At 36.2% G+C, this 24,263-nt stretch overlaps 1 protein-coding gene across 3 annotated transcripts in view; it reads right to left on the bottom strand.

Annotated features, from left to right (window-relative positions):
* Nucleotides 1-24,263, bottom strand: part of LOC141300060 (uncharacterized) — an 80,771-nt gene that overhangs the window by 12,982 nt on the left and 43,526 nt on the right. For 2 of the 3 annotated variants that reach the window (XM_073830359.1, XM_073830360.1), the window contains 12 exons: nucleotides 20,352-20,461; nucleotides 19,864-19,902; nucleotides 15,443-16,154; nucleotides 15,236-15,352; nucleotides 10,837-14,502; nucleotides 9,860-10,007; nucleotides 8,601-8,706; nucleotides 8,350-8,509; nucleotides 4,293-4,400; nucleotides 4,127-4,213; nucleotides 3,870-4,035; nucleotides 2,384-2,460 (listed from right to left, as the gene is read on the bottom strand). In XM_073830359.1, the coding sequence (XP_073686460.1) occupies nucleotides 2,384-2,460; nucleotides 3,870-4,035; nucleotides 4,127-4,213; nucleotides 4,293-4,400; nucleotides 8,350-8,509; nucleotides 8,601-8,706; nucleotides 9,860-10,007; nucleotides 10,837-14,502; nucleotides 15,236-15,352; nucleotides 15,443-16,154; nucleotides 19,864-19,902; nucleotides 20,352-20,461 (5,496 nt within the window). The remainder of the gene's footprint in view (nucleotides 1-2,383; nucleotides 2,461-3,869; nucleotides 4,036-4,126; nucleotides 4,214-4,292; nucleotides 4,401-8,349; nucleotides 8,510-8,600; nucleotides 8,707-9,859; nucleotides 10,008-10,836; nucleotides 14,503-15,235; nucleotides 15,353-15,442; nucleotides 16,155-19,863; nucleotides 19,903-20,351; nucleotides 20,462-24,263) is intronic. The other variant, XM_073830361.1, reaches the window with a different exon arrangement.

The following is a 24,263-nucleotide window of genomic DNA, read 5'->3' as shown; positions in this document are numbered from 1 at the left end:
AGCATCAGTGAGTGTTTGAACTTTCTGTAATAGTTGCATATGAGTCCCTCAGTTGTCCTCAGTGTGAAAAGATGGATCTCAGAATCACACAGTCATTGTTGGAAAGGGTTCAAATACACAAAAATGCTGAAAAAACCAAAGAATTTGTGGGATCTTAAGGATTTTTCTGAAGAACAGCAGGACAAACTGTTCAGGACAAACAAGGGACTCATGAACAACCATCACAAACAAAAAAAAAACAGCTGTGAATGTGTATGAAGTGTATGTACATTTATGTAAACTAGTAATGGGCGATATAAACGATATGCGATATAAACGATACAAAATTGGCCTACGATAGAGATTCTAATTCTATTGCACTATCGCGATAATGCATGTTTGATGACGCAATCTACCCGCGAAATTTACAGTAACGAGCTGCAGCCGGCTGCAACGCATCATCTTGAATAAACATGGCTGAAAGCGTCAGCGAAACAGAGGAGCTCGTGAAAAAGACTGGTGCAACCAGTACCGCCGCTCCATATACGCAGACTAGGCTTGTAAACACACGTGATGACGCGCAGCATCTGCGCCGCAACGCGCCCTCACCTCTGTTTACGGCTGCCTATTTGGCCAAAAATGATGATAATAATTGATGAACAATATGCCTGGTCCTGGAAAGAGACATCAACACTCCGGCGCCGAGAAACGAAAGAAAAAAAAAAGCCCAAGATGAAGCCCGTGCATCACTTTCAGGTACTTTCATAATCCTGTGAAACTTTATATTATTCTGTCGACATTAATAATGTGTTTTAATGTCGGTAATAATTTCACGACTAACGCATCTTTCTTAATATGAATACAGGCAGATCTAAGTAAACAAAATGACTTAAAATGCATTATATTAAAACACAATTATGGAAATTATGATTATTGATTAATAATGACCATATAGTGCCATTAAATAACAGTGTTAAAATACATAATCTAATACAAAATTAACAGTTTACATTACAATTTTATTAGAAATGCCTGAAAAGGGCACCAAAGGCCTGGTAAATGCAGTTGTTACACTTACATGATGATCAAATTCCTAGTTTAATATTGACCAAACATTTAATTAAAATATCCACATAATCTTTCCTATCATTTCCTCAACTAAAATATGTGGACATCATAACCCTTGTCTGCTTTATTGTCAAATAGCAAAGGCTTTATTATATGAAGAGCTCATTTACGACTTTGCCTCAAGAAAAAGCAGAAGTGTGCCTTTGTAAATTTTGAACTTTGGAAAGCTTCAGCAGATGACAGTGTTGATCTTATTTCAGTTTATTATGGTTTATTTGATTGAGATTTCACATTTTTAATTGTTTTATTTAAAGTGTAATTTTAGTTTGTATTTTTTGCTGTAGAGCTACAATTGTAATTTATAAATGATACAATTTATTTATGTATTTACTTTTATTTGAATAAAGTTCTATTTTGGCCCCTATAGTAGGTGTTTTTTTATTATTTTATTATTACTTCTGTAATATTTGGGGGAGAGGGGACACAAAAGTAAATTTCTGCTTAGGGCACCCATTTGGCCAGCAGCGGCCCTGGGTGCAACATCTGTTATTTGGACGTGGTTTGGCTTTAAGCCGTCCGACGAGCAGCAGCAAAATATACTCTGTAGAGTGTGTGGGGCAAAAGTTACAGTTAAGAGAGGTAACACGACTAATCTGTTCTACCACTACATTTAGTTTATTTATCTGCAACATTGTGTTGTTTAATTACAGTTTTGCTTTTGCACAATAAATGTTCTCAAAACGACATGCAACGTTTCTTTATTTCTTTAAAACAAAAACAAAAAAAATTGCAGCTTGGCTTTCCTAAGGGTCTATGTAACCTGTTCTGAAATGGTTCTATTATAATTTATATATCGCAATATATATCGTTATCGCAAGAGGCTGCAATGTATATCGCAATATGGATTTTAGGCCATATCGCCCATCCCTAATGTAAACTATTATTTTCTCTTGTGGACTATATGTAAACATCTTTTATTTGAAATATCTTATTCAGGTCAGTACTAAATAAAAAAAAAATAACATGCATTTTGTATGATCCCTCTTATTTTGGTAAAATAATTAACATTTTGCAGATTCTGCAAGGTGTACAAAACTTTTTGTAGTTTATTCAGTGATTTACTTGTCTACCACAGTAATGTCAAATATGACTTTTTTTAATTGACTACAGCCCTAATGAACACAAGTTTATCTTTCTCAAACATTTATATACTGTACATACAGCGTAACATAAACAATTACACAACCAACATAATTTTCTACATAAATCCACAGGAATATGAATACACTCAATGACTGACAAGTCTATATTTATTTTGAACATTTTGATCTCTCACCTTTGACCTGACCCCACGGATCTGTTTGGACTTTTCTTTTTTTAGGAAATCTGGGTTACTCTTCGACTTCATAATGTCTGCAATAAACAGAATTACACAGACCAAGTAAAATGTTAGTTTTTGTACACACTCTTGATAATCAATAACAGAACCCACTTAAGACACAGCATTAACACTCATTGAGGTTAATTTCAGGAAAAAATTATATATATATATAAATAATAAAAACATTCAGAAGAATTTGAAAGATTTGAAATATTTTGGAATTTGAATAATTTTGAAATATTTTTACTATTTCAAATAACTATTTCAGTATATTTAAAAATTTAATTCAATCCTGTGATTTCAAAGCTGAATTTTTAGCATCATTACTACAGTCCCATGATCCTACAGAAATTATTCTAATTATTCTAATTCTGATTTGCTGATCAAAAACATTTATTATTGTTATTTTGAACAGCCGAGCAGATTTCTGTCAGAATTCTTTGATGAATAATAACATGATCCTTCAGAAATCATTCTAATATGTTGATTTATTATCAGTGCTGGAAACAGTTTTGTGGAACCTGTGATACTTTTTTCAGGTTTCTAAGAAAAGTTAAAAAGAACAGCATTTATTCAAAATAGATTTTTTTTTTAAACAATATAAGTCTTTGTTATCACTTTTTATCAATTTAATACATCCTTGCTGAATAAAAGTAATAATTTCTTTTTAAAAAAGAAAGAATACAAATTTACTGAAGAATCAAAAAATTCTGAAAAAAAGTATCACAGGTTCCAAAAAAATAACTGTTTTGTTGCTTAATATTTTTTTGGAACCTGTGATACTTTTTTCAGAATTTTTTGATTCTTCAGTAAATTTGTATTCTTTCTTTTTTAAAAAGAAATTATTACTTTTATTCAGCAAGGATGTATTAAATTGATAAAAAGTGATAGCAAAGACTTATATTGTTCAAAAAAATAAAATTCTATTTTGAATAAATGCTGTTCTTTTTAACTTTTTTTAGAAACCTGAAAAAAGTATCACAGGTTCCAAAAAATATTAAGCAACAAAACAGTTTCCAGCACTGATAATAAATGATTTCTGAAGGATTGTGTGACACTGAATACTGGAGTACTGATGCTTAAAATTCAGCTTAAACAGAAATAAATTCGATTTTAATGTATATAAAAATAGAAAAACTTTATTTACAATGTAATAATTTTCTGTATTTTTGATCAAATAAGCACAGCCTTGATGAGCATAAAAACTTCTTTAAAATACATTCAAAATCTTACTGATCCCAAACTTTTCACTGGCAGAGTATATATAAAAAGTAATACAAATAGCATATATTTATATGAAATTCTCCAGCATCACCCACTAAATTAGTTTTTTTTTTTGTCCTTTTGTGCACTACAGAGGAAACTAAGTCATGCTAAAAACGTGAGGGTGGTTAAATGACGAATTGCATTTTTGCATGAATAATTTCTTTCAATGTCTCACCGTATCCAGCGGTAACGCCACTCCCCTCAGCATCTAATTCCCCAAGAGCTTCTGTAGCAGCCAAAAGTTTCTCCCTCAGCTTGTTAATGTCACAGTCAGCTTTAGCTTTGACAATACTCAGCTCCGTATAGATGTCCTTGTACTTATCGGAAGCATACTTCTTATCCTGAAACACATAGGAATGACTTGTTGATATGTTCGGAGAACAATTAAAGAGAAACACGTGTACAGAGTGTCTAAGTGTGCGTGCATATTACTCGAAGTGCCGACTGGAGCTCGTCTTTGAGAGAGTTTATTTCCTGTTTGAGGTACTGGATTTCAGACTCCTTCACTCGCAGTAAAACCTGCAACAAAATAACATTTAGATGTTGTGCATGACAGATTCAGTTGATATAAATTCAGATGGTAGAGTTGAGGCTGTACCTCCAGTTCATAGATGTCTTTGCCTTGTGTCAGAGAGGAAATTGATTTGTCTTCACTGATGCATGAGTGCATTCTGGTGATCTCCTCATTCAGACGATGGTTTAGTTCCTGTGAACATTAACCACACAAGTTTGTTTTTCTTAAAGGAGAAGTTCACTTTCAGAACAAAAATTTAGAGATAATGTACTCAACTCCCTTTTTATTCAAGATGTTCATGTCTTTCTTTCTTCAGTCATAAAGAAATTATGTGAGGCAAAGCATTTCAGGATTTTTCTCCAAAACAGCAATGTAGGACGATTTTGAAGTTGGAGGAGAAAATGAGTTGGGAGTTTTTCGACATACCCTAACTGTCATGAACCAGAATACACAGTTCACACAGAGCTAGACAAGATGAGCATTTGAGGTTAAAAAGTACAGAAATTTAAAAAAATTTTTTTTTTTTTTTTAGAAATTAACCAATCGTTTCGCTAGATTAGACCCTTTTTCCTCCTACACTGCAAAAAATTACTTAGATTTTTTTATTGTTTCCAGGCAAAATATCCAAAAAAAATTTTAATCAAGAAGGATTTTCTATAAGAGTAAAAAAATATTTTCAGAAAAAAACAAGTCAAAATTAAGTGTTTTTTTTATAATAATCTGCCTATGCGGTAAGAAAAATTATCTTGTTTTCTGTTTAAAATAAGATTTTTTTTTCTTACCCCATTGGCAGATTATTTGGCTTTTTCTAAGCAAAAACTCACTTAATTTTGACTTTGATTCTGAAAACAAGAAAATATTTCTCTAGAAAATCCTCCTTGATTTAAGAATTTTTAGATATCTTGGCTGGGAACAAGACAAAAAATCTAAGTAAGAAAAGCATTTTTTGCAGTGTAGAGCCCTTTGAAGCTGCATTTAAACTACATTTTAGAAGTTCAAACTCGCGGGAACCATAGAAGTCCACTATATGGAGAGAAATCCTGCAAAAAAAAACATTTTCTTTATGACTGAAGAAAGAAAGACATGAACATCTTGGATGCCAATTTTTGTTCTGGAAGTGAACTTCCAGATAATAATAAGATAAGATAATAATACAGGCAGTTTTGAGATTTTGGCTTTTCACAACCATCCATGTTGTTTCAGACTAGTGGAAAGAAAACCTCCAAAATACACATTTATTAAACTTCCGATTTTTGCCGATTACGATTTTTTTTTTTAAGAACTGTAATGAAAGCATGGGCCTATACAGAAATATTTTCTTTAATTAAATTTATTTTATAATAAAATACATTTTTAAACATTACAGGATCTTCTTACAACAAAATAACTTTAACAACAAAATAAAGTGCTTTGTGCCTTTGAAAAAGGTATAAAATTAGTTCCTGTAACATAGTATAGTATATAGTTATACTAGCAAAAATCTTTTCCTCAATGTTTTTTTTAAATTTTATAATAAAAGAAATGTATAAACATTACAGCATCTTCTCATATTAAAATAACTTTAACAAAATAAAGTGTTCTGAGCCTTGAAAACATTAGAAATAAAATATAAGTAACAAAGCAGGCATACAAAAATCTACTTTTCTTCAATTAATTTTAAAATGGATTTTTTTAAAAACATTAATTACAGGATCATCTCACAACAATAACTTTAATACTTTAATACTTTAACAAAAAGTACACTGTGTCTTCAAACAGGTATAAATACCAATGCTAGTACTAAATGCTATTACTTGAGCATTAATAGCAAATTTTTCTTGATAAAGAGAAGCATTTCTGCCTTGTCACCAGTGTTGTTTTCGTCAACGATGACGATGACGAAATCATTTCTTTGATGCCACTTTTTTTCATGACGATAACGAGACGATGATGAGATAAAAATGGCTCGTTGATGACTAAAACATGACGAGACGTGTGTGAGTTTTCGTTGACGAGACGAGAATAGATGAAAATGTTAGTGGGTGGTCCGTCAGACGTTTAAAATGCATGACATTTCTGCTTATTGTGCATGCCAATTAAAACCGAAAAAGTATCTGCCGCTATGGCAAGCCGTTTTAGCATTAAATACTTTGCCATACTAGTATGGCAAGCCGTTTTAGCATTCTATCCTTGTTTGGTTACGCTCAACACGTCACATTGTTGTCACTCAGACAGACAGACGATTAACCATGATGGCGGCAGTTTGCACACAGGGTGGTCGCAAACGGTGAGAGGACCTATGGGTGTATTTCAAATATATGTCTATTACAGGGGTGGGGAACCTTGATCCTCGAGGGCCGGTGTCCCTGCAGAGTTTAGCTCCAACCCTGAAAAATAAAATACCAACCTGTATCCTAAAGACCTTGATTAGCTTGTTCAGGTGTGTTTGATTAGGGTTGGAACTAAACTCTGCAGGGACACCGGCCCTCGAGGATCAAGGTTCCCCATCCCTGGTCTATTATGTCTAAAACCATTCCTTCATTATTGTAATTATTGGTGAAAATAGTCGATCCGGAAGCTCACATTGTGTTGAACTATAGATCTGCTATTTTCACAACTTTTAAGTGACACTACCCAACAGCAAAATACTTACTGACCTACATTAATTTGTTAAAAGACTACTTTTTCCCATTTTTTTGACTAAAACTAGACTAAAACCTTTTTGACTTTTCGTCGACTAAAATTGGACTAAAACCATCACATTTAGAAGTGACTAAAATTGGACTAAAACTATCACATTTAGAAGTGACTAAAATTGGACTAAAACTATCACATATAGAAGTGACTTAAATTTGATTAAAACTAATAAGCATTTTAGTCCAAAAGACTAAAACTAAGACTAAATCTAAGATGTTTGTCAAAAACAACACTGCTTGTCACCAGTTAATCCAGCAGTACTACACTTCGTAACATTCATTCACATATTTGCGCTACGCCACCGCATACAGCGTCTTCACACACAGATGACACTTACTAGAGAGGTGTAACATAAATGCATCTGTAAATAAATACAAATTAAATTCACGTCGCGAATTACCTTCAAATGGAACATATGTGACCCTGGACCACAAAACCAGTCATAAGGTTAAATTTTACAAAACTGAGATGTATACATCATATGAAAGCTCAATAAATAAGATTTCTATTGATGTATGGTTTGTTAGGATAGGACAATATTTGGCCGAGATACAACTATTTGAAAATCTGAAATCTGAGGGGGCAAAAAAATCAAAATGCTGAGAAAATCACCTTTAAATTTCTTCAAATTAAGTTCTTAACAATGCATATTACTAATCAAAAATTACATTTTTATATATTTATAGTAGGAATTTTACAAAAAATCTTCATGGAACATAATCTTTACTTAATTTCCTAATGATTTTTAAAAGAAAAACCAATAATTTTGACCCATAAAATGTATTTTTGGCTATTGCTACAAATAAACCCCAGCGACTTAAGACTGGTTTTGTGGTCCAGGGTCACATATATGCTCGCTTCGAACTATTAGTGTGTGCAGACGCTGTATGCGGTGGCGTAGCGCAAATATGTGAATGAATGAAAGTGTAGTAAACGTCAACGGATATCCCCTGCTCAGGGAGTAGGGAGCAATGAACACTGGGCAGGGACCATGTCAATCGGAACACAGTTCATTCATGGAGCTTACTTCTAACGAGCGGGTTATCTGAATCAGGTGCGTTAAATAACAGAGACATGCAAAATATGCAGAGCGGGGGCGCGATCTACCACATGTCCAGCCAAGCTAAACACGCGTGTGGTTCGTGGTTGTTCCCTCACGTTGTATTTTGGCCTTATAAATGTTACAAACTGCGATCTTTGTGTCATCTTCACTCACACCAAAGACATGTTTACACGCGACTGTGAGCGCGCCGCTGCGACGTAATTGCATGCGCCGCTGGCAATAAAAGGATCGGCTAGGAATCGGCAAGAGGAGAAATTGACCATGCAAAAAATCGGCCGATTCCGATCACTAGCTGATTAATCGGTGCATCTCTATTTATTTGTTATTTATTTATTATAAGACATTTTAGGCTCTTTATGAACCTTCCGCTTGGAAAAATATTTTCATGAAGTTCAGGCTGACCTGGTTGTGTATATGCAGTTTCTGGTTCTCTCGCTGACATTGTCCCAGTGCCTGTCTCTCCGCTTCCAGAGCTTGGGCCAAATGTGCGTTTTCTAAACACTTCTGGGAATACTGCTCAGACAAAACCTCCAGCTCACGATGGATAGACTGCAACTCCTCTCTACATGGACAAAATGTAAAAAATACATGTCAGAACTTTCATTTGCTTGGAAAAAAGCATAAATAAATAGTGACTAGTGAATAATTCTTACTCATATTGTCTGCGCAGCTCCTGAATGTCTGTGCTTACGCCGCTCATCTGCGACCGCTGCGTTTTCTCCAGTTCCTCACGATGAGCGTTTTTCATGGCCTCAATTGCTGTACACAAAACAGTGATGCTTTAATTCCATGACATTAAACCGGTGTAGACACTTGTATTATATAGCTATACATAGTAATATTTTTAATGTTTTTTTAAATAAGTCTCTTCTGCTCACCAAGCCTGCATTTATTTGATGCAAAGTAGAGCAAAAACAGTAAAATTCCGAAATATTTTTACTATTTAAAATAAATGCTTCCTATTTATATATATTTTATCTATATATATATATATTTATAAATATAATAAATTTTAAAATATAATTTATTCCTGTGATCAAAGCAACATTTTCAGCATCAGCACCATACTCCAGTCTTCAGTCTTCACATGATCCTTCAGAAATCCTTCTAATATGATGATTTGCTGTTCAAAAAACAATTATTATTATTATTATTATTATCAATATTTAAAAGTAAATTTTTTCAGGATTGTTTGAAAGAAAGATCCAAAAACCAGCATTGATCTAAAATAAAAATCTTTTGTAAAATTATACACTATAATATTCAAAAGCTTGGAGTCAGTGTATGTATATATATATATATATATATATATATATATATATATATATATATATATTTTTTTTTTTTTTTTAGGAAAGAAATGATAAATGAAAATGAAAAAATTAATAATTTTATTTAGCAAGGCTGCTTTAAATTGATCAAGAGTTATAATAAAGACATTTATAATGGTACAGTATTATTTCTTATTTCTTTTTCAGACAAATGCTGTTCTTCTGAACTTTCTATTCATTAAAGAAACCTGAAAAAATTCTACTCAGCTGTTGTCAACATAATAATAATAATAAAAAATGTTTTTTAAGCAGCAAATCAGAATATTAAAATGATTTCTGAAGGATCATGTGACTGAAGTAATGATGCTAAAAATTCTGCTTTGAAATCAGGAATAAATTACATTTTTAAATATATTCAAATAGAGAACAGATATTTTAAATAGTAAAAATATTTCAAAATTTTACTGTTTTTGCTGTACTTTTGATCAAATAAATGCAGGCTTGGTGAGCAGAAGAGACTTCTTTAAAAAACAACAAAAATCTTACGGTTTAAAAACGTTCGACTGGCAGTGTATAATGTTGCATGACGACAAACAAACCATAAGTAATTCACTTTCAAATTTGGAAAATTGATTCATTACCAGCAATAGTGGCATTCGTTTCTTCTTCCAGCAGTCTTTCTTTCTCCTCCAGAAGTTTCCGGATCTCTCGCTGATGCTGCCTTTGGATGTCGTCGATCACCTTCTGATGCGTCTCCTCCATCGCTGCAAATCCACGCTCACATGTCGCCTGTATTCCACATTAAACATCAGATCACAAATGCAAACAAACACCATGCATACTATCTCTACTCCAGCAGGCTCTCTACTAGAGCTGGGTATCTGCAATTGATTGCCTGATTTGATTCAATTTAGATTCAGATTCAGTTCATACTGTAGCTTGATGGTGGATAAAGTGTAGAATTTACTCAGCAAAGCCCATTTTTCACACTAAGTCAATTTTGAGTCTGTTAATGCATTCACTGAAAACCCATTTAAATCAATATAATCCAATTGTTCAAATGAAGAAATTCAGAAAACCAATGTCTACCCAGCCCGAATCTCTACAGAGCTACGCCAACTATGGTGTTCACATATCTAAACATTTGCTCATGTGATGAGAGATGAAAATTAGCACAGGGGAGTGAAAGGAAAGCAGCAAGATTGATAGGGGTTAACTAGAGACATGCATTCATGCACTCTCACACTAATGCTAACACACTAAAAACACAAGGTGTTTTTGAACAGAGGAAGTCCTTAGTAAACACAGTAATGTAATCATGGTCGTGTCCAATTATTGTGTGCGCTCAAGACTCCCAGTGCTGCTAAAGTGCACTACAGCATAGGTTATGAGGCTACAGGGTTGCAGTGGTCAGCATTCTTTTCAAAAATCCAAACCTATAAATTTGTGGATTTGTAATTTCAAATGTCCACCGTTTCTGAAACTTGTGCAATACGAAATAATCAACTAAAACCACTGCAACCCAGACTAACAGCAACAACCGACTGAGGGTTCTACAAACATGGTGCTATGGTGGTGAATGGGCGTGACTCTAAATTCGAAAAGTGAAAGGTTAAACCTTGACACTGTCCAAGTCTCGCTGGTACTTCTCCTTCAGGCTGGTCAGATCTCCATCCAGTGGCTTCTGTTCCAGCTCCTCCCTCATGCTGCTCAACTGCATTTCCAGCTCCTGGATTCGGAGCAGGGACTCCCTGCATGTTACCTGATCAGATCCACTCCCTTCCTCCATCTCCTCATCCTTGTTCTCCACTTGTTCGCTCCTCTCCTCCAGCGAGGAGATGGTCAGGCTGTAGCATTCTTGTAGCTTGCGAAGCTCCTCTCTGTTGGCGTGTTCTAGATCCTCGACCTTACCCTGAAATTCCTGCTCAAGTTTTCGGATTTGCTCCTTGTGCCTCAACTCAGCGTCTTCCATTTCTAAAAGCAGGGTTTCCAACCTGCGTTGGCTGTTGGCGGCACGCTCCATTAGTTCGAGCTCTCTGGTTATCTGCTCCTGCTTGGCCCTTCCCACCTCATCTGCATGCCTGCTCTTGAGCTCTTCTTTCTCCTTATAAAATGCCTCTTCCAGTTGGTTTAGATTCTGCCGTTGCTCCTGGAGCTCCCTGAGCTTATAGGATAGCTCTCCTCGAAGCATGTCATTCTCCTCCTGCAAGGAGCTGATAGTCCCAGTGAAGCTAAGATGTTCTTTCTCTAAGCAGCTCTGGTAGTGCCTTTGGATGGCTGCTACGCTCTCAGCATGTTCTTGGACGAGTGCTGCCATGTTACGACTCGTCTCCTGGCAGAGAGAAAGTTCCCTCGAGTGGCCGGCTCGCAACCTGCAAGCAACATAAGCAATCTGTGCCTGCATCAAAGCCTCACGCATACAAAATGCGCCAGAGTCATCGTGGTACGAGCTCATCTGGATGGCATCCGCAAGTCCAGAAAGTGCATCCGTTTCTCCTTCCTCGCAGATCCTCTCGATTTCCTGAGAGAGACTGCGGAGGGCTTTCGCTTGCTTTTTGAGCTCAGCAATGAGATTTTCCCAGCTCGTATGTAGATGCGATTCGGATTCTGCACTGTGGGACAGCATGCCCCCTGCTAAATGTCTGCGGACAATCTCTGCCGCTAAACTCTGAGCTTCCTCAATCTCAATCTGCTCCATGTAGGGGACAAGTTCTGGAGGGGCGATGTCAGCCAGATGATTGGTGTCACTTTGGGTCATGCTCTCTGATGCGCTAATTGCATCTTTCAGAGCCATGTCCCTTTGTTTCAAGGTCTTGTTCGCCTGGAGCAAGTCCTTTTGAAGCTCATCGAATTTTTCCTGGAAATTCACTGCTAGATTCTGAAGCGAATAGGCAAGCTCAGCACTAATGCAGGCGTTCTTGATGACATCCTGTGAAAAAGCACTATTTGATAGTTTACTTGTCTCAAGCTTGTCCACCTCTGCCAGGAACATGGTCTCCAGCATGAGTTTCCTTGTAAGTACATCAGCATAAACAACTGAGAGACAGCCGTCGCAGTTCTTCTTGATGTTTTCGGCATCCTTGTGAATGGTATTCAGGGCCGACATAATATCAGAGTTCAGGTCTTGCAGAGAGAACCCAATCTTTTCCAGAACCTCGGCCTCAAAGGTTAATGTTTTTGCAAACCGCTTTATACTTTCCTTTACTGATAACACATCTGGTGCACCAAAGATTTGGGACGACTCATAGAATGAGCTGCCTTTCCTCAGGTAAGTGGTGGCACAAACCAGCCGTTTCTCTACTTCTGCAAGGGTACAAATGAGGGATTCAGCAGAATTGGTCTCTTTCTGATTGTTGAGAATTTCCCTGACTCTTTCAGTGCAAGACTCTACCAGTGCCAATGCCTTCTCATATTCATCACTGTCCTGATCGCCAAAAGTCTTGTTGAGGAATTTCTGACTGGGTTCATCCAATGGTAATTCATCACAGGTTTTGGTTGTGCAGTCCTCCATGGTAGCTCTGGAGCTCAAGTGCATCGCTGAGAGATCGGGCTGATCCCGTATCTTCTCTGTGAGGTGCCTGAGCTTTTCTTCTGTGGCCAATAGCTTGGTTTCCAGAGCATGAATAATGGAGATGAACTTCTCTGGATCTCTGCACTGGTGGAATGAACTGTCACTGACTACACTGATATCTTGGGTCAGGCTCAGGTCATGCATGTGGTCTAGGCTCAGATCTTGCGTTAGATCCAAAGATGTGCTTTCTGTCTGAAACTTGTCTGCTCCCTGGGATCGGTGATAGGATTGGCACTGAATGGTCGAAAAGCGAATCCTCTGGCGTTTTAACAAGGACATTTCTGTCTCAGAGCTGCTTCTTGCAAGCAGAATTTGTGAGGTGCTTGAGGATGGGGAAACATCATGTTGCATCTCCTTCAAGCCATCGAGAAGGTCTTCCTGTGAGCGACAACGTCGCATTCTGAGATCTGCATATCCAAGTCGCAGGGCATTGAGGTGTTCCTCTAACTCAGCAATCCGATCCTCTGCAACAACCAGTTTCGCCTGAAGCTCCTGTTCTGCTTTTCTGGACTCTACCAGTCCTGGATACTCATGCTCCATTTTAGAAAGAAGTTGTTCTTTCTGCTGCAAGCAAAGTTCTGTTTCTTCTAGACTGCTGCCTAAGGCAGCCATCTTAATGAGGGCCTCGCTCAAGTCCTGCTCCTTCTGTCTGATTAGCTGCTCATACATTTCCTTCGTCTGCTTCACCTCCTCTTCCTTCTCTTGTAGTACATGACTTATCCTAGCAAATTCTTCTGAGACACGATCATACGAGCTCTCAAGAGAGTGATAGTCCGTTTCAACCGTCGATAAACATGCCTGTTGCTTTCCTACCTCTCGGTCGGCCTCTGCAATCTGATTGAGCAGTTCCTGACAGCGGCAAGTAAGCTGGTCACGTTCCTCCTCCAGTCTCCTCACGCTTTCCCGCAGCATTTCCACCATATCCGTCTGTGCCTCCAACTCCTGCTGAAGACGATGAACTTCCTCCCTAAGTCCCACAGTTTCCATCCCACCACTCCCTCTCAGCAGTGCATCCACTTGTTCTTGCACCTCTTGCAGTTGCTCTTCAACTTCACACCTCCTCTCTTCAGATTCCGCCAATCTCCGGATCAGTCCCTGCCGCTCCCGCTCGTGTTTCTCCTCTAGGCTTCGCTGCTCTTTCCCCTCCCGCTCCTCTCTCATAGTTTGAGCTTCCTCCAAGGAAATCAGACGTCCAGTGGCCTCAGCAAGTCTTTCCTGTAGCCTCTGCACCTCTTTGTGCTGGTCTCTCTGCAAAGCTTGCTGCTGCTCAAGCTTTCTCAGTTCCTGGTTCTTCTCTAGCAAACTAGCCTCGACTTGCCGAAGACGTTCCTCGCTCTCTCGCAGCTGCGACCGCAACGTCGTCTCGTTTCGGACCCATTCTTCCTCACGTTCTTGACAGCGAACCCGCTCAATTTTCAGCTCGCTACGCATTCGTGCCACCGCCTGCTCGCTCGCTACAATCTCCGCCATGGCAGCTGTTAGCTTTTCCTCTAAGACCTCGATCTCTGCCTCATGGTGTCCTATTATATCTTTCGCTTCGCTATAGCTACGCCGCAAGCTGCTAACTTGTTGATTTGACTTATCCTGCTTCCGTCGGTGGGAATCCAGCTCGGACTTTAGATCCTGGTTCAGCTTGCTGAGGCGCTGCCATGGTGCTCGATGAACCGAGGTAGACGCTGCATCAGACGAAGGCTTTGCAGCAGTCGTTTCACTCTTTAAGAGATTAAGACCAAAGTGCAATTAGTAACAGGAAGTCTTCTCTTTTATGTCCACATACATGATGCTCAACATCTTTTGGGCTGTGGCTGGGAACCTAGAAACATTTCTGAAGTTACATATTTCTAAAGCTGCATACTTACTCAAGCTTTCCACTGTGCTTTTTTCAAAATGACATCAAAGATGAAGAGTATGGTGCTCAAAAATGAGGGAAAATGTGAACAACAAGGGAAATAAGTGATCTACAGAGGCTGTGGAACTACAAAATGCAACCTTGTGTTGATGGGTAATATAAATGGAACTGTTCAGAAAAAAATACGCAAGAAAGGAGGATGAAACAAATGAAGTAACACTACAGATTATTATCCAGCAACTAAAGAAAAACGAAGAACAGAGGAATGGTACCACCATGCAAAAAGGGAATGACAAGAGATAAAAACAGATACAGAAAGTAGAAAAGCACAGCCGAAAGCTTGTCAGATGTTTACATTTGTTATCTTCAGCAAACTTGTGGTTTGGTTACAAGCATTTTAACCAAAACCCATTCAGAGCCCAGGGAAAGAAAGACATTGCAGATCAGTTAGTACCACTCATGCTGAGAGTTTCATTAACACCCAAAAAATTATATTAGTATTGAAATCAAAAAAGCAAGAAACACAAACACAACAACTACAGAAGATTTTGATTTCTGTATCCTTTCTGACTAAGTTCAGTTTATATGTTTGTGTACCTGGAGCACGTATCCTTCCCTGGCGTTCTGCTCTCTCCCACGTGCATCCTGAAGTTGCTCCTGTAAGATGCTGTTCTGCTGCTGGAGTCTTGCCAGCTCTCTTTGTGCCTGACCTAACTGTGGACATCAGAGAAGGCAAACAGAGCTAAATGTGGAACTGACAATGTCTCCAAAATGAGGCAAGAAATAAATATTGATGTTTCTTACCTCTTTTTCCAGTGCAGTGGACGGCTCTGGCGGAAGGACTCTTTCTCCAACAGGAACATTAGAGCTGCCAGTGATCGGTACCTGCTTTTCCTCTCTGAGGGGCGTTGTTTCTACCTGATGCCACCTCTGCTCAATTTCCACTTGGACGTCTGAGTTTCTGCGGGCCGTGCTTTGACTACTGACCTCTTGCGCTTCTCTGCCATGTTCTACATCCATTCTCACCTGTTCTTGTGGCACTTTATGGAGGAGCTTTGATTTGGGCTCCACCACTGTAGGTGCAGTCTGATTGTGGTGCATATATTCCTGCATGACGACTTCATCTCGTTGAGGCAACTTGTCAGTATGGCTTGTAGTAGTAATCGAGGATGACGTCTGATGAGAAGAGGTGCTCGAAATGGGAGAGGAGGCGGAAGAGGAGGTGGAAGAAGGAGAAGATGAGATAATGACTGAAGTGTCTGCCCTCTTTATTGAGGGTTGCCCACTCCCGTTTTCCTGTCCTGGGCGGAACTCGGACCAGTCGAATGTTTTAGACCGTCCCTCGCGCTTGTTGACTCGGCTCTTACGGTGATCGGAAGGAGGTGCGGAGTCTGTGACGTCCTCGTGCGGCTTTTTCGCTTCAACTACAGAGCTGTTAGACAGCTGCGAAGAATTGGAAGGGGGTTGGATGTAATTTTGCTCCAGGTTTGATCTGGTTCGCTCTTCTGGAAGGGAACTGTGAGGCGACAATATACTAAATCAATACATCAATTACAAAGACACATAGAGGTCAGAATTATTCTGTATTTGTGGACACAATTGTACTAAGATGTTAAAGAAGTTAAAGAAAAGAAATGTCCCACAGCTGTCTAAAAACACATACCCAAACCGCTGAAGACAGGATGGACTGATTAATGGTTAGTAGGGTGAGGAAAACCATCTGGCCACTGCATGGCATTCAACCACTGTCAAACATGTCGGTAAACACTCATGTGTGCCGGCGCTGCAGGGCACTTTCTAAAAATGGGCACTGATGCAACGCTATTTTTTCATCTCCTTTAAAGAAGGAAGTGGTGTAACATCACAAGAGATGGAGAGGCACTGGCGAGTTGTGAACATCAAAATGCGCTGTACCAGCCTAGTTATAACTGCGTTTAGTTTTATGCACTAAATTTTCTTTTAAGGAAAATACTACAACAAATTTTGTCTTATTATTGGTGTTTTTCAGTTGGATGGCTTTATTACTGGATTTTTTTTGTCTAAATAAAAGTACAGTTGGAGTCAAAAGTTTACACACACCTTGCAGAATCTGCAAAATGTTAATTATTTGACCAAAATAAGAGGGATCATACAAAATGCATGCTATTTTTTTTTTATTTAGTACTGACCTGAATAAGATATTTCACATGAAAGACTTTGTTACCTGAATGATCCACAGCTGTTTTTTTTTTTTTTTGTTTAGTGATAGTTGTTCATGAGTCCCTTGTTCATTCTGAACAGTTAAACTGCCTGCTGTTCTTCAGAAAAATCCTTTAGGTCCTACAAATTCATTGGTTTTTCAGCATTTTTGTGTATTTGAACCCTTTCCAACAATGACTGCTTGATTTTGGGATCCACCTTTTCACACTGAGGACAACTGAGGGACTCATATACAACTATTACAGAAGGTTCAAACACTCACTGATGCTTCAGAAGGAAACAGATTGCATTAAGACCCAAGAGTGTAAACTTTTGAACAGAATGTGTACATTGGTCTTATTTTGCCTAAATAACACATTTTTCTCATTTACTGTAGTAATGCTCTTCAGAAGCTTTGGAAGATACTTGCATGTTTCCGAGAAGATAATATAAGTTACCCTGATCTTCAAATTCAAAAAGTTTTCACCCCCAACTCTTAATGCATCGTGTTTCCATCTGGAGCATTTGAACCTTCTGTAATAGTTGCATATGAGTCCCTCAGTTGTCCTCAATGTGAAAAGATGAATTTCAAACTCATACAGTCATTGTTGGAAAGGGTTAAAATACACAAAAATGCTGAAACACCAAAGAATCTGTGGGACCTGAAAGACTGAAGACCTGAAAGAACAGCATGCAGTTTAACTGTTCAGGACAAACAAGGGACTCATGAACAACTATCACTAAACATAAAACAGGGTATTTTTTTTATAAATTCAATACTATTGTCTCTTGTGGAAAATATGTAAACATATTTTATTTGAAATATCTTATTCAAGTCAGTACTACATAAAAATAACATGCATTTTGTATAATCCCTCTTATTTTGGTAAAATAATTAACATTTTGCAGATTCTGCAAGGTGTATGTAAAATATTGACGTCAACTGTATGTGTCCACAACAAACTGTGTCCACAATTAAGAGGTTTAATATAGGTCTATCCAGTGTGAAGCTGATAAAATGTCCATTCGTTCAGATAGAATTTCACACATATCACTTTATCGTCTTGTGTCTGGTTAGCATGTGGTGTGAAACAGCTGGACTGTCAAATTAGACGGACGTGTTAAGTGCATTAAATCAATTTAAAGTCATTAAACACGCTTCAAAAATTAAAAGCCCAAAACAAAACAAACACCACAACTAGGGCTGGGCGATATGGCTGAAAACTATATCACGATATCAGTGTTTCATATCGGTCGATATCGATAATTATTGATATTTTTATGACCCATTTAAAATAAGGACCAGGAGAAAAATATATTACACTCAAGCATTTTTATTTTAAACTTAACCTTCCTCTGATCATAATCCCCTCAGTTATTAAGACAGAAATGTCAACAACCATGGAAAACTCAAATAATTAAAATGTAAACATAAGTCTAAAGTCACAATATACACTTAATTATCTCTTAATCCTCAATTCAAACCCCATTCATTGTCGATGAAGTGAATGGTCAAGCTAATGTATGACCCAGAAGTACAGCTTGACCACAGGTCAGAGGTTGTTGCAAAGTACTTGGCTGATAATATTTATTTCTGCACAGATTGCTGGTTGCCAGTAGCCAACATTACTTATTTCCCGGTACTTTAGCCTATACTTTGTGTAATAACAAAAATATTTATTTAAGTGAAAAAATAAGTCCAAAACTTTCAACATTTTGAACAATAGGGCCTTACAATCTTTTTTTTTTTTCCAGAAATTCTTGTTTTAATTTTTCTGATAATCAAATGAAAGCAAAATCACTGTTTCAGCAGCTTTACTGTTAAAATTAATACATAGAAGAAAAATTATATTCAGTTAAAAAAAGGTTTAATAATAATAGTATTTTTTCAACAATTAAGTGGTGACTCTTTAATTTATTTTTTTTATCATATATATTGTTTTATGTAAATTATTTAAATGTGAACATATAAACACATTATACTGTACAAAGTAATACAAGACTAATATTGTTCTGTTACATGTTAAACCGTACTTTTATTTTGACAGGTTGCCTTGAAGTTTCAGTGTGTAATACAGTATGAATGATGCTAGTTTCACTAATGAAACGGTAAAATTGACAAAAAGTGACACTCACAGCAGCTTTGGAGATGTATTTATTGGGTTTGTCTGTTCATGTGAGATGCAAAGGCCAAAAATTAGCGGGAGCGTCACGTGTGCAGTATGCGTGTAGTGAAAATAAAACGCGTCTCCTCCATTCATACATATAGAGGCAAACGGAACACGCAGGATTCTTATTGAAACGGTCTTTTTGCATTTCAGTTTTCACAGACACTAGTCCATATCGCGATCTGAATTCATTAACAGACCAACTTTTGATTTATTGGTCCAAAAATCGACGAATTCCGCGGCATTCCGCCCTATAGTAAAGTCCGTTTTTATGAATGGAGTGCGCGATCCCGTCCGTGAGGAGACATTGTAAACGCGCGATCATGTAGAGACAGAAATCAAATGCCGTCGTGTAAATAAGATAAATAACATAAGGCTATTTAGTTTGTTTAATACAACAACATGGACCCGTTCTGTAGGAAAGATAACCTTAACTTCTATTGTGATCTGGCGCTATGAACTGAACGCTAAAGGGGGGCTGGGCGGGCCGACGAAGAATACAAAATATCGAACGTTTTATCGAACACATTTTTTATTGATATCGATCTCTTGTCTATCGCGATATATATCGTTATCGTTTTATCGCCCAGCCCTAACCACAACCGTAAAATATCGGTGGTGCAACACTCTAAAATAACCAAGCATACACTGCAAAGGCTCTTCTACTCCATTTATCTCCATAATTCTAATAAAACCATTAAAAATAATAAATTAACAGCTCCATCATAAACAGAGCAAACACAGGCGAACAGGAACAAGAATTATTGACATAGCAGACAGAAGCCAGAACATTACGAAAGCACATCGCTACGTTTAGCTCTGACATAACAGCAGAAACACACACACACACAGGTCAGAATAAGAAGTGGAAATGCCAACCTGGGCATAAGAACTGAAAGTTTCAGAGATACGTTTTTCCTGTGGCCGGAGCAGGAAAAACAGAAGAACAGAAATCATACAGGTAAGTTAGGAACAGAAGAGAAATAGAGAAATAATTATAAACAAAAAAACAGAGTTTGACGAACCATTTAGGAGAAAGAAAAAAACTCAAGAGGAAAAATGGAAGTTGGCATGTGCTCAAATGGTAAGAACAAAGTGTTTAGGTAAGGTTGTGAATCTTTAAAGGTGAAATTTGTTATTTCTGTGCCACTAGCAACCATCATTGCCATCTGCCATTGAACAGACAAACTAAAAAGTAGCCATTAAAAAAACAACTGTTGTCAACAGAGGTGCAGAAATGTCACATTTAACCTTTATAATACAGAGTGTGCTTAATTAATTAATTCACAGAGTGAAGTTCAATGTATAAATGTTTGATGTTCACTCATTTTTTTTCTTTTCACATTAAACGTGATGTAGAAGCTCACCGTGTGACATCAGGAGCGACGGTGGGCCGCATGTTCTTCAGAATGGCTTGAATCCAGTTCCGGCGTATCCCAGAGGTCATAGCAGACAGCGTGAATGCCCCTTCCTTACTCTGAGAGGAAGACAAATGATCAGTTCAGCTAACAAATGCATGACAATATTTATACTCAATTCCAGATATTTCTGTTCAATTCCAGTACAACTTGTTAAAATGTATTTTATTTTTAATGTAATTCAGTTTGATGCTCATTCAATCCAATACAATAAGAAAATTTGATTTATGAAATTATTTACATTATAAAATGTGACCCTGCACTACAAAACCAGCCTTAAGTAGCACGGGTATTTTTGTAGCAATAGCCAAAAATACATTGAATGGGTCAAAAATATCAATTTTTCTTATATGCCAAAAATCATTGGGATATTAGGTAAAGATTATGGTCCATGAAGATGTTTTGTAAATTTCCTACTGTAAATGTATCAAAACCTAATTAATAATTAACATAATTTTGATTAGTAATATGCATTGCTAAGAACTTCATTTGGACAACTTTGAAGGTGATTTTCTCAATATTTAGATTTTTTTGCACCCTCAAATTGCTGCTTTTCAAATAGCTGTATCTCGGCCAAATATGGTCATATCCTAACAATCCATACATTAATGGAAATCTTATTTATTCAGCTCTCAGATAATGTAGATAATATAGTTAAAAAAAAAAATTATGACCTTATGACTGGTTTTGTGGTCCAGGGTCACAAATGTTCTTGTGTTGCATCATATTTTTCTAATTTTTAAATACTTTTTGCCTTTTAAATACATCTTGAAGCCAGTTTATTTGGTTTAATAATTAAACTTTTTTAAACCAATGATACTGAATAATGTGGCAGCATCTGAAATGAAACGATGCCTACTTGCTTGACTAGCAAAAATGACACATTTTTCTATATTTACAAAATGTACAATTTTTAATTTATTTATTGTTTTTAATTAAATTTAAATGAATAATTTTTTTTAATAATAACATTAATAAATAATTTATTTGAATGTATTTACTATTTTTTTAATTCAATTAAAATCTTTTTGAGTTTCTATAACGGATGTTTCCAGTCATAAATATTTTAGAAATAAATTTAATTTTATTTTAAATTTAATCAAGTTTGAAGCTCATTCAATTCAATGCAATTAAATGTTCTTTTGTTTCATGAATAAATCCCGATAAGTCTTGCATCATAGTTTTCTTATTTTTAAACTTTTTATAATCACTGATACTGAATGATGCAGCAGCAATTGAAATTAAACAAATTTCACAACTTAATGAACAAAAAAAAAAATTCTATATTTTTTAAATTTGATTTATTTAGTATGTTTTTAATTAAATCAAAATGACTAATTTCTTTATCTAAAATCAGAATTATACTATATTATATTATAACAATATTTTTAATTCAAATAAAATTGTTTTTGAGTTTTTTCTAACTGACATTTCCAGTCCAAACAAATATTATTTGAAAACAAAATAAATAATTAAAATGTTACGTTGCACTATAATTTTTAAAAGCGTTCAAACAACCAACAAACTTGTGATTTAGTGAGTTATTCAGCACTAAATATCTGAGATGCGAGGAAATAAAATTAATGTAACTTTGTATTTTATATTATATTCACTATTTAAAATTATAATACATTTTCAGAGCATAAAATCATTTTACAGGAAATATTATCTGATTTTTAATCATTAAAAATATTTTTACAAGCCTAAAAAAAAAAAAAAAAATAAATAAAAAAATCACAATTCCTTTATATTTCCACTTGCTATGACTGTGAGACACTGTAAATTGCCAAAGAAATTAATAAAAAGTATATTACAGTCTTTCATTCAGAAACAATATTATTCCAAATGCATACTCGAATAAAAGTGAGAACAGCTCAAGTGAAAACTAAGAGGAGTTTCAGACGTGAGTTTAGCATTCTGTATCCAAGGCATAAAGATAGCAGGCTGCAGTTATATTTACAGTTGTTATTCATTTCTTGACACTGACGCCCCGCTGTTCGTCTGTACACAGAGACGGCCAACGCTTTCTGCTATTTCTGACATCTCTAAAATAACTTTAAAAACAGCGCCGGGGAACCTACAGTTATTCGTCATCTAGATGAACAACACAATATCAAGTACATCTCAACAGCTTTATTAATAAAGCACAGGAGCATGGAAACCAAACATTTATAAATAAATTTCTGCCCATTTTTGCATTGACCAGATGAAATTTTGAGACAGATCTGTTATTCGCAAATTATAAATCATTAATCCCAAGCATGAATTGTCAATTTGGATCTTAAAAACAAATATTTGATATCAAAATGCATCTATTTTGTTGTGAAGGCAGAAGAGTCTCAGACGAGCGTGTGATGTGTGGCATTGGACCTGTAGGGTGTTATTTCATAGGGATGCAATGATGTCACAGCTGCTGACAGATCAGGTGACATTAGTGATGAAACAATGCTTAGCGAAGAACAGCGTTAGGCATACAGCTAACATCACCACCGCTTTATTTAGGTGAGAAAACATGCCACTGCAAACCTACCAGACATATTTGTCTAGCATCAATACCTCAAGAGCTCAGGGATGAACAGCATGACTGCTGCATTTATTACACTATGAGTTAAGGTTAGCTAAAATAGTCCTGTCTGTTGCTCTGGTGTAGTTCATTAAGCAGTTTTGGCTCATGCATATACCAGGGCTCTACAGTGTGCATTCGTGACTGAAAACTACTGCGTGCGACTATTAAACACTATTTGTGACTGACCTGATCTGCATTGTGTTTGCACTGAGCAACATTGAGTAATATATCGTGGACATATCTCACAAATTCTTTCATAAACAAAGTGTAGAGAGAGTGTAAATAAGAGATTGATTGTGCAGTGTAGAGAGCTTTGTTGATTATAATAGAACTTTGTGAGATTGCCATGAACTAAAATGAGTGACAGCTTTTAATGATTTTTAAGGGAGTTTGTAAATGAGATATTGATTTAATACAACAGTTAAATAAGCAAGAAGTTAATATTAAGTGACTTACATTGTCTGACTATAACACTATTGCCTGATTTTGCTCTATTTCATCGTCAAAAATAGTCTGAAACAAGTCTGAGCCGTTACGCATCTCCACTCAAACACAGCGTTATTTCGTTTATGAATGAACGAGCGTTTTTAAACAAATCCAGTGAGTCAATGACTCAATTTCCCATTAATAAAGATTCAGTTTTATTCCTGAATGAATTAGCCATTCGAACGAATCCAATGAATGATATGATTCAGTAATTAAATCAGTGACTTGCCGCCACCTACTGGCAGATTTAGTTTAATTTTTAAAGTATCTTTTCAGTTATTTAAATCGTTTAATATTTCTGTATTCAAAATGGTATATTTAAAATATTAATCTCAACATGAATTTCTGAATTTGATTGCACTCATGCCACCTCCGAGCCTCATTAAAAACATGAAAATACACCTACACGCCATTTTTTTTTTTAGTACAAATAAATTGTGTTAATACTGATTTCTGCTTGTTCTTCTGTTGTTTTAATTAGAAATTCTAAAAAGCTTAAAAATAGAATTTTTGACAAAACGTTAAAAATTTAGGAGCACAGTCAAAATTTCAGGAGCACATTCTAAACAGTAATCAAAAAATCTGACAAAAAAAAAATTTGCCTTCCCATTATGAGGTGATATTTGACTCCTTAAAGTATTTAACAGGGAATTTTGTTTTTACCTTTGTAATGGCATTTTTGTAACTTTATTAAAAGTACATACTCTTTTATGTCAAAATTGTAAAAAATTATATTTTTTAAGCTTTTTAAAATTTCTAATTACAACAACAGAATAAGAACAAGTAGGAGAAGAATAAGTTACCAATCA

Source organism: Garra rufa, chromosome 24 (genome assembly GCF_049309525.1).
Source record: "Garra rufa chromosome 24, GarRuf1.0, whole genome shotgun sequence".
NCBI classification, from domain to species: domain Eukaryota; kingdom Metazoa; phylum Chordata; class Actinopteri; order Cypriniformes; family Cyprinidae; genus Garra; species Garra rufa.
Note: the sequence above shows the minus strand (reverse complement) of the source record. Positions and strands in the feature narration are given on the sequence as shown.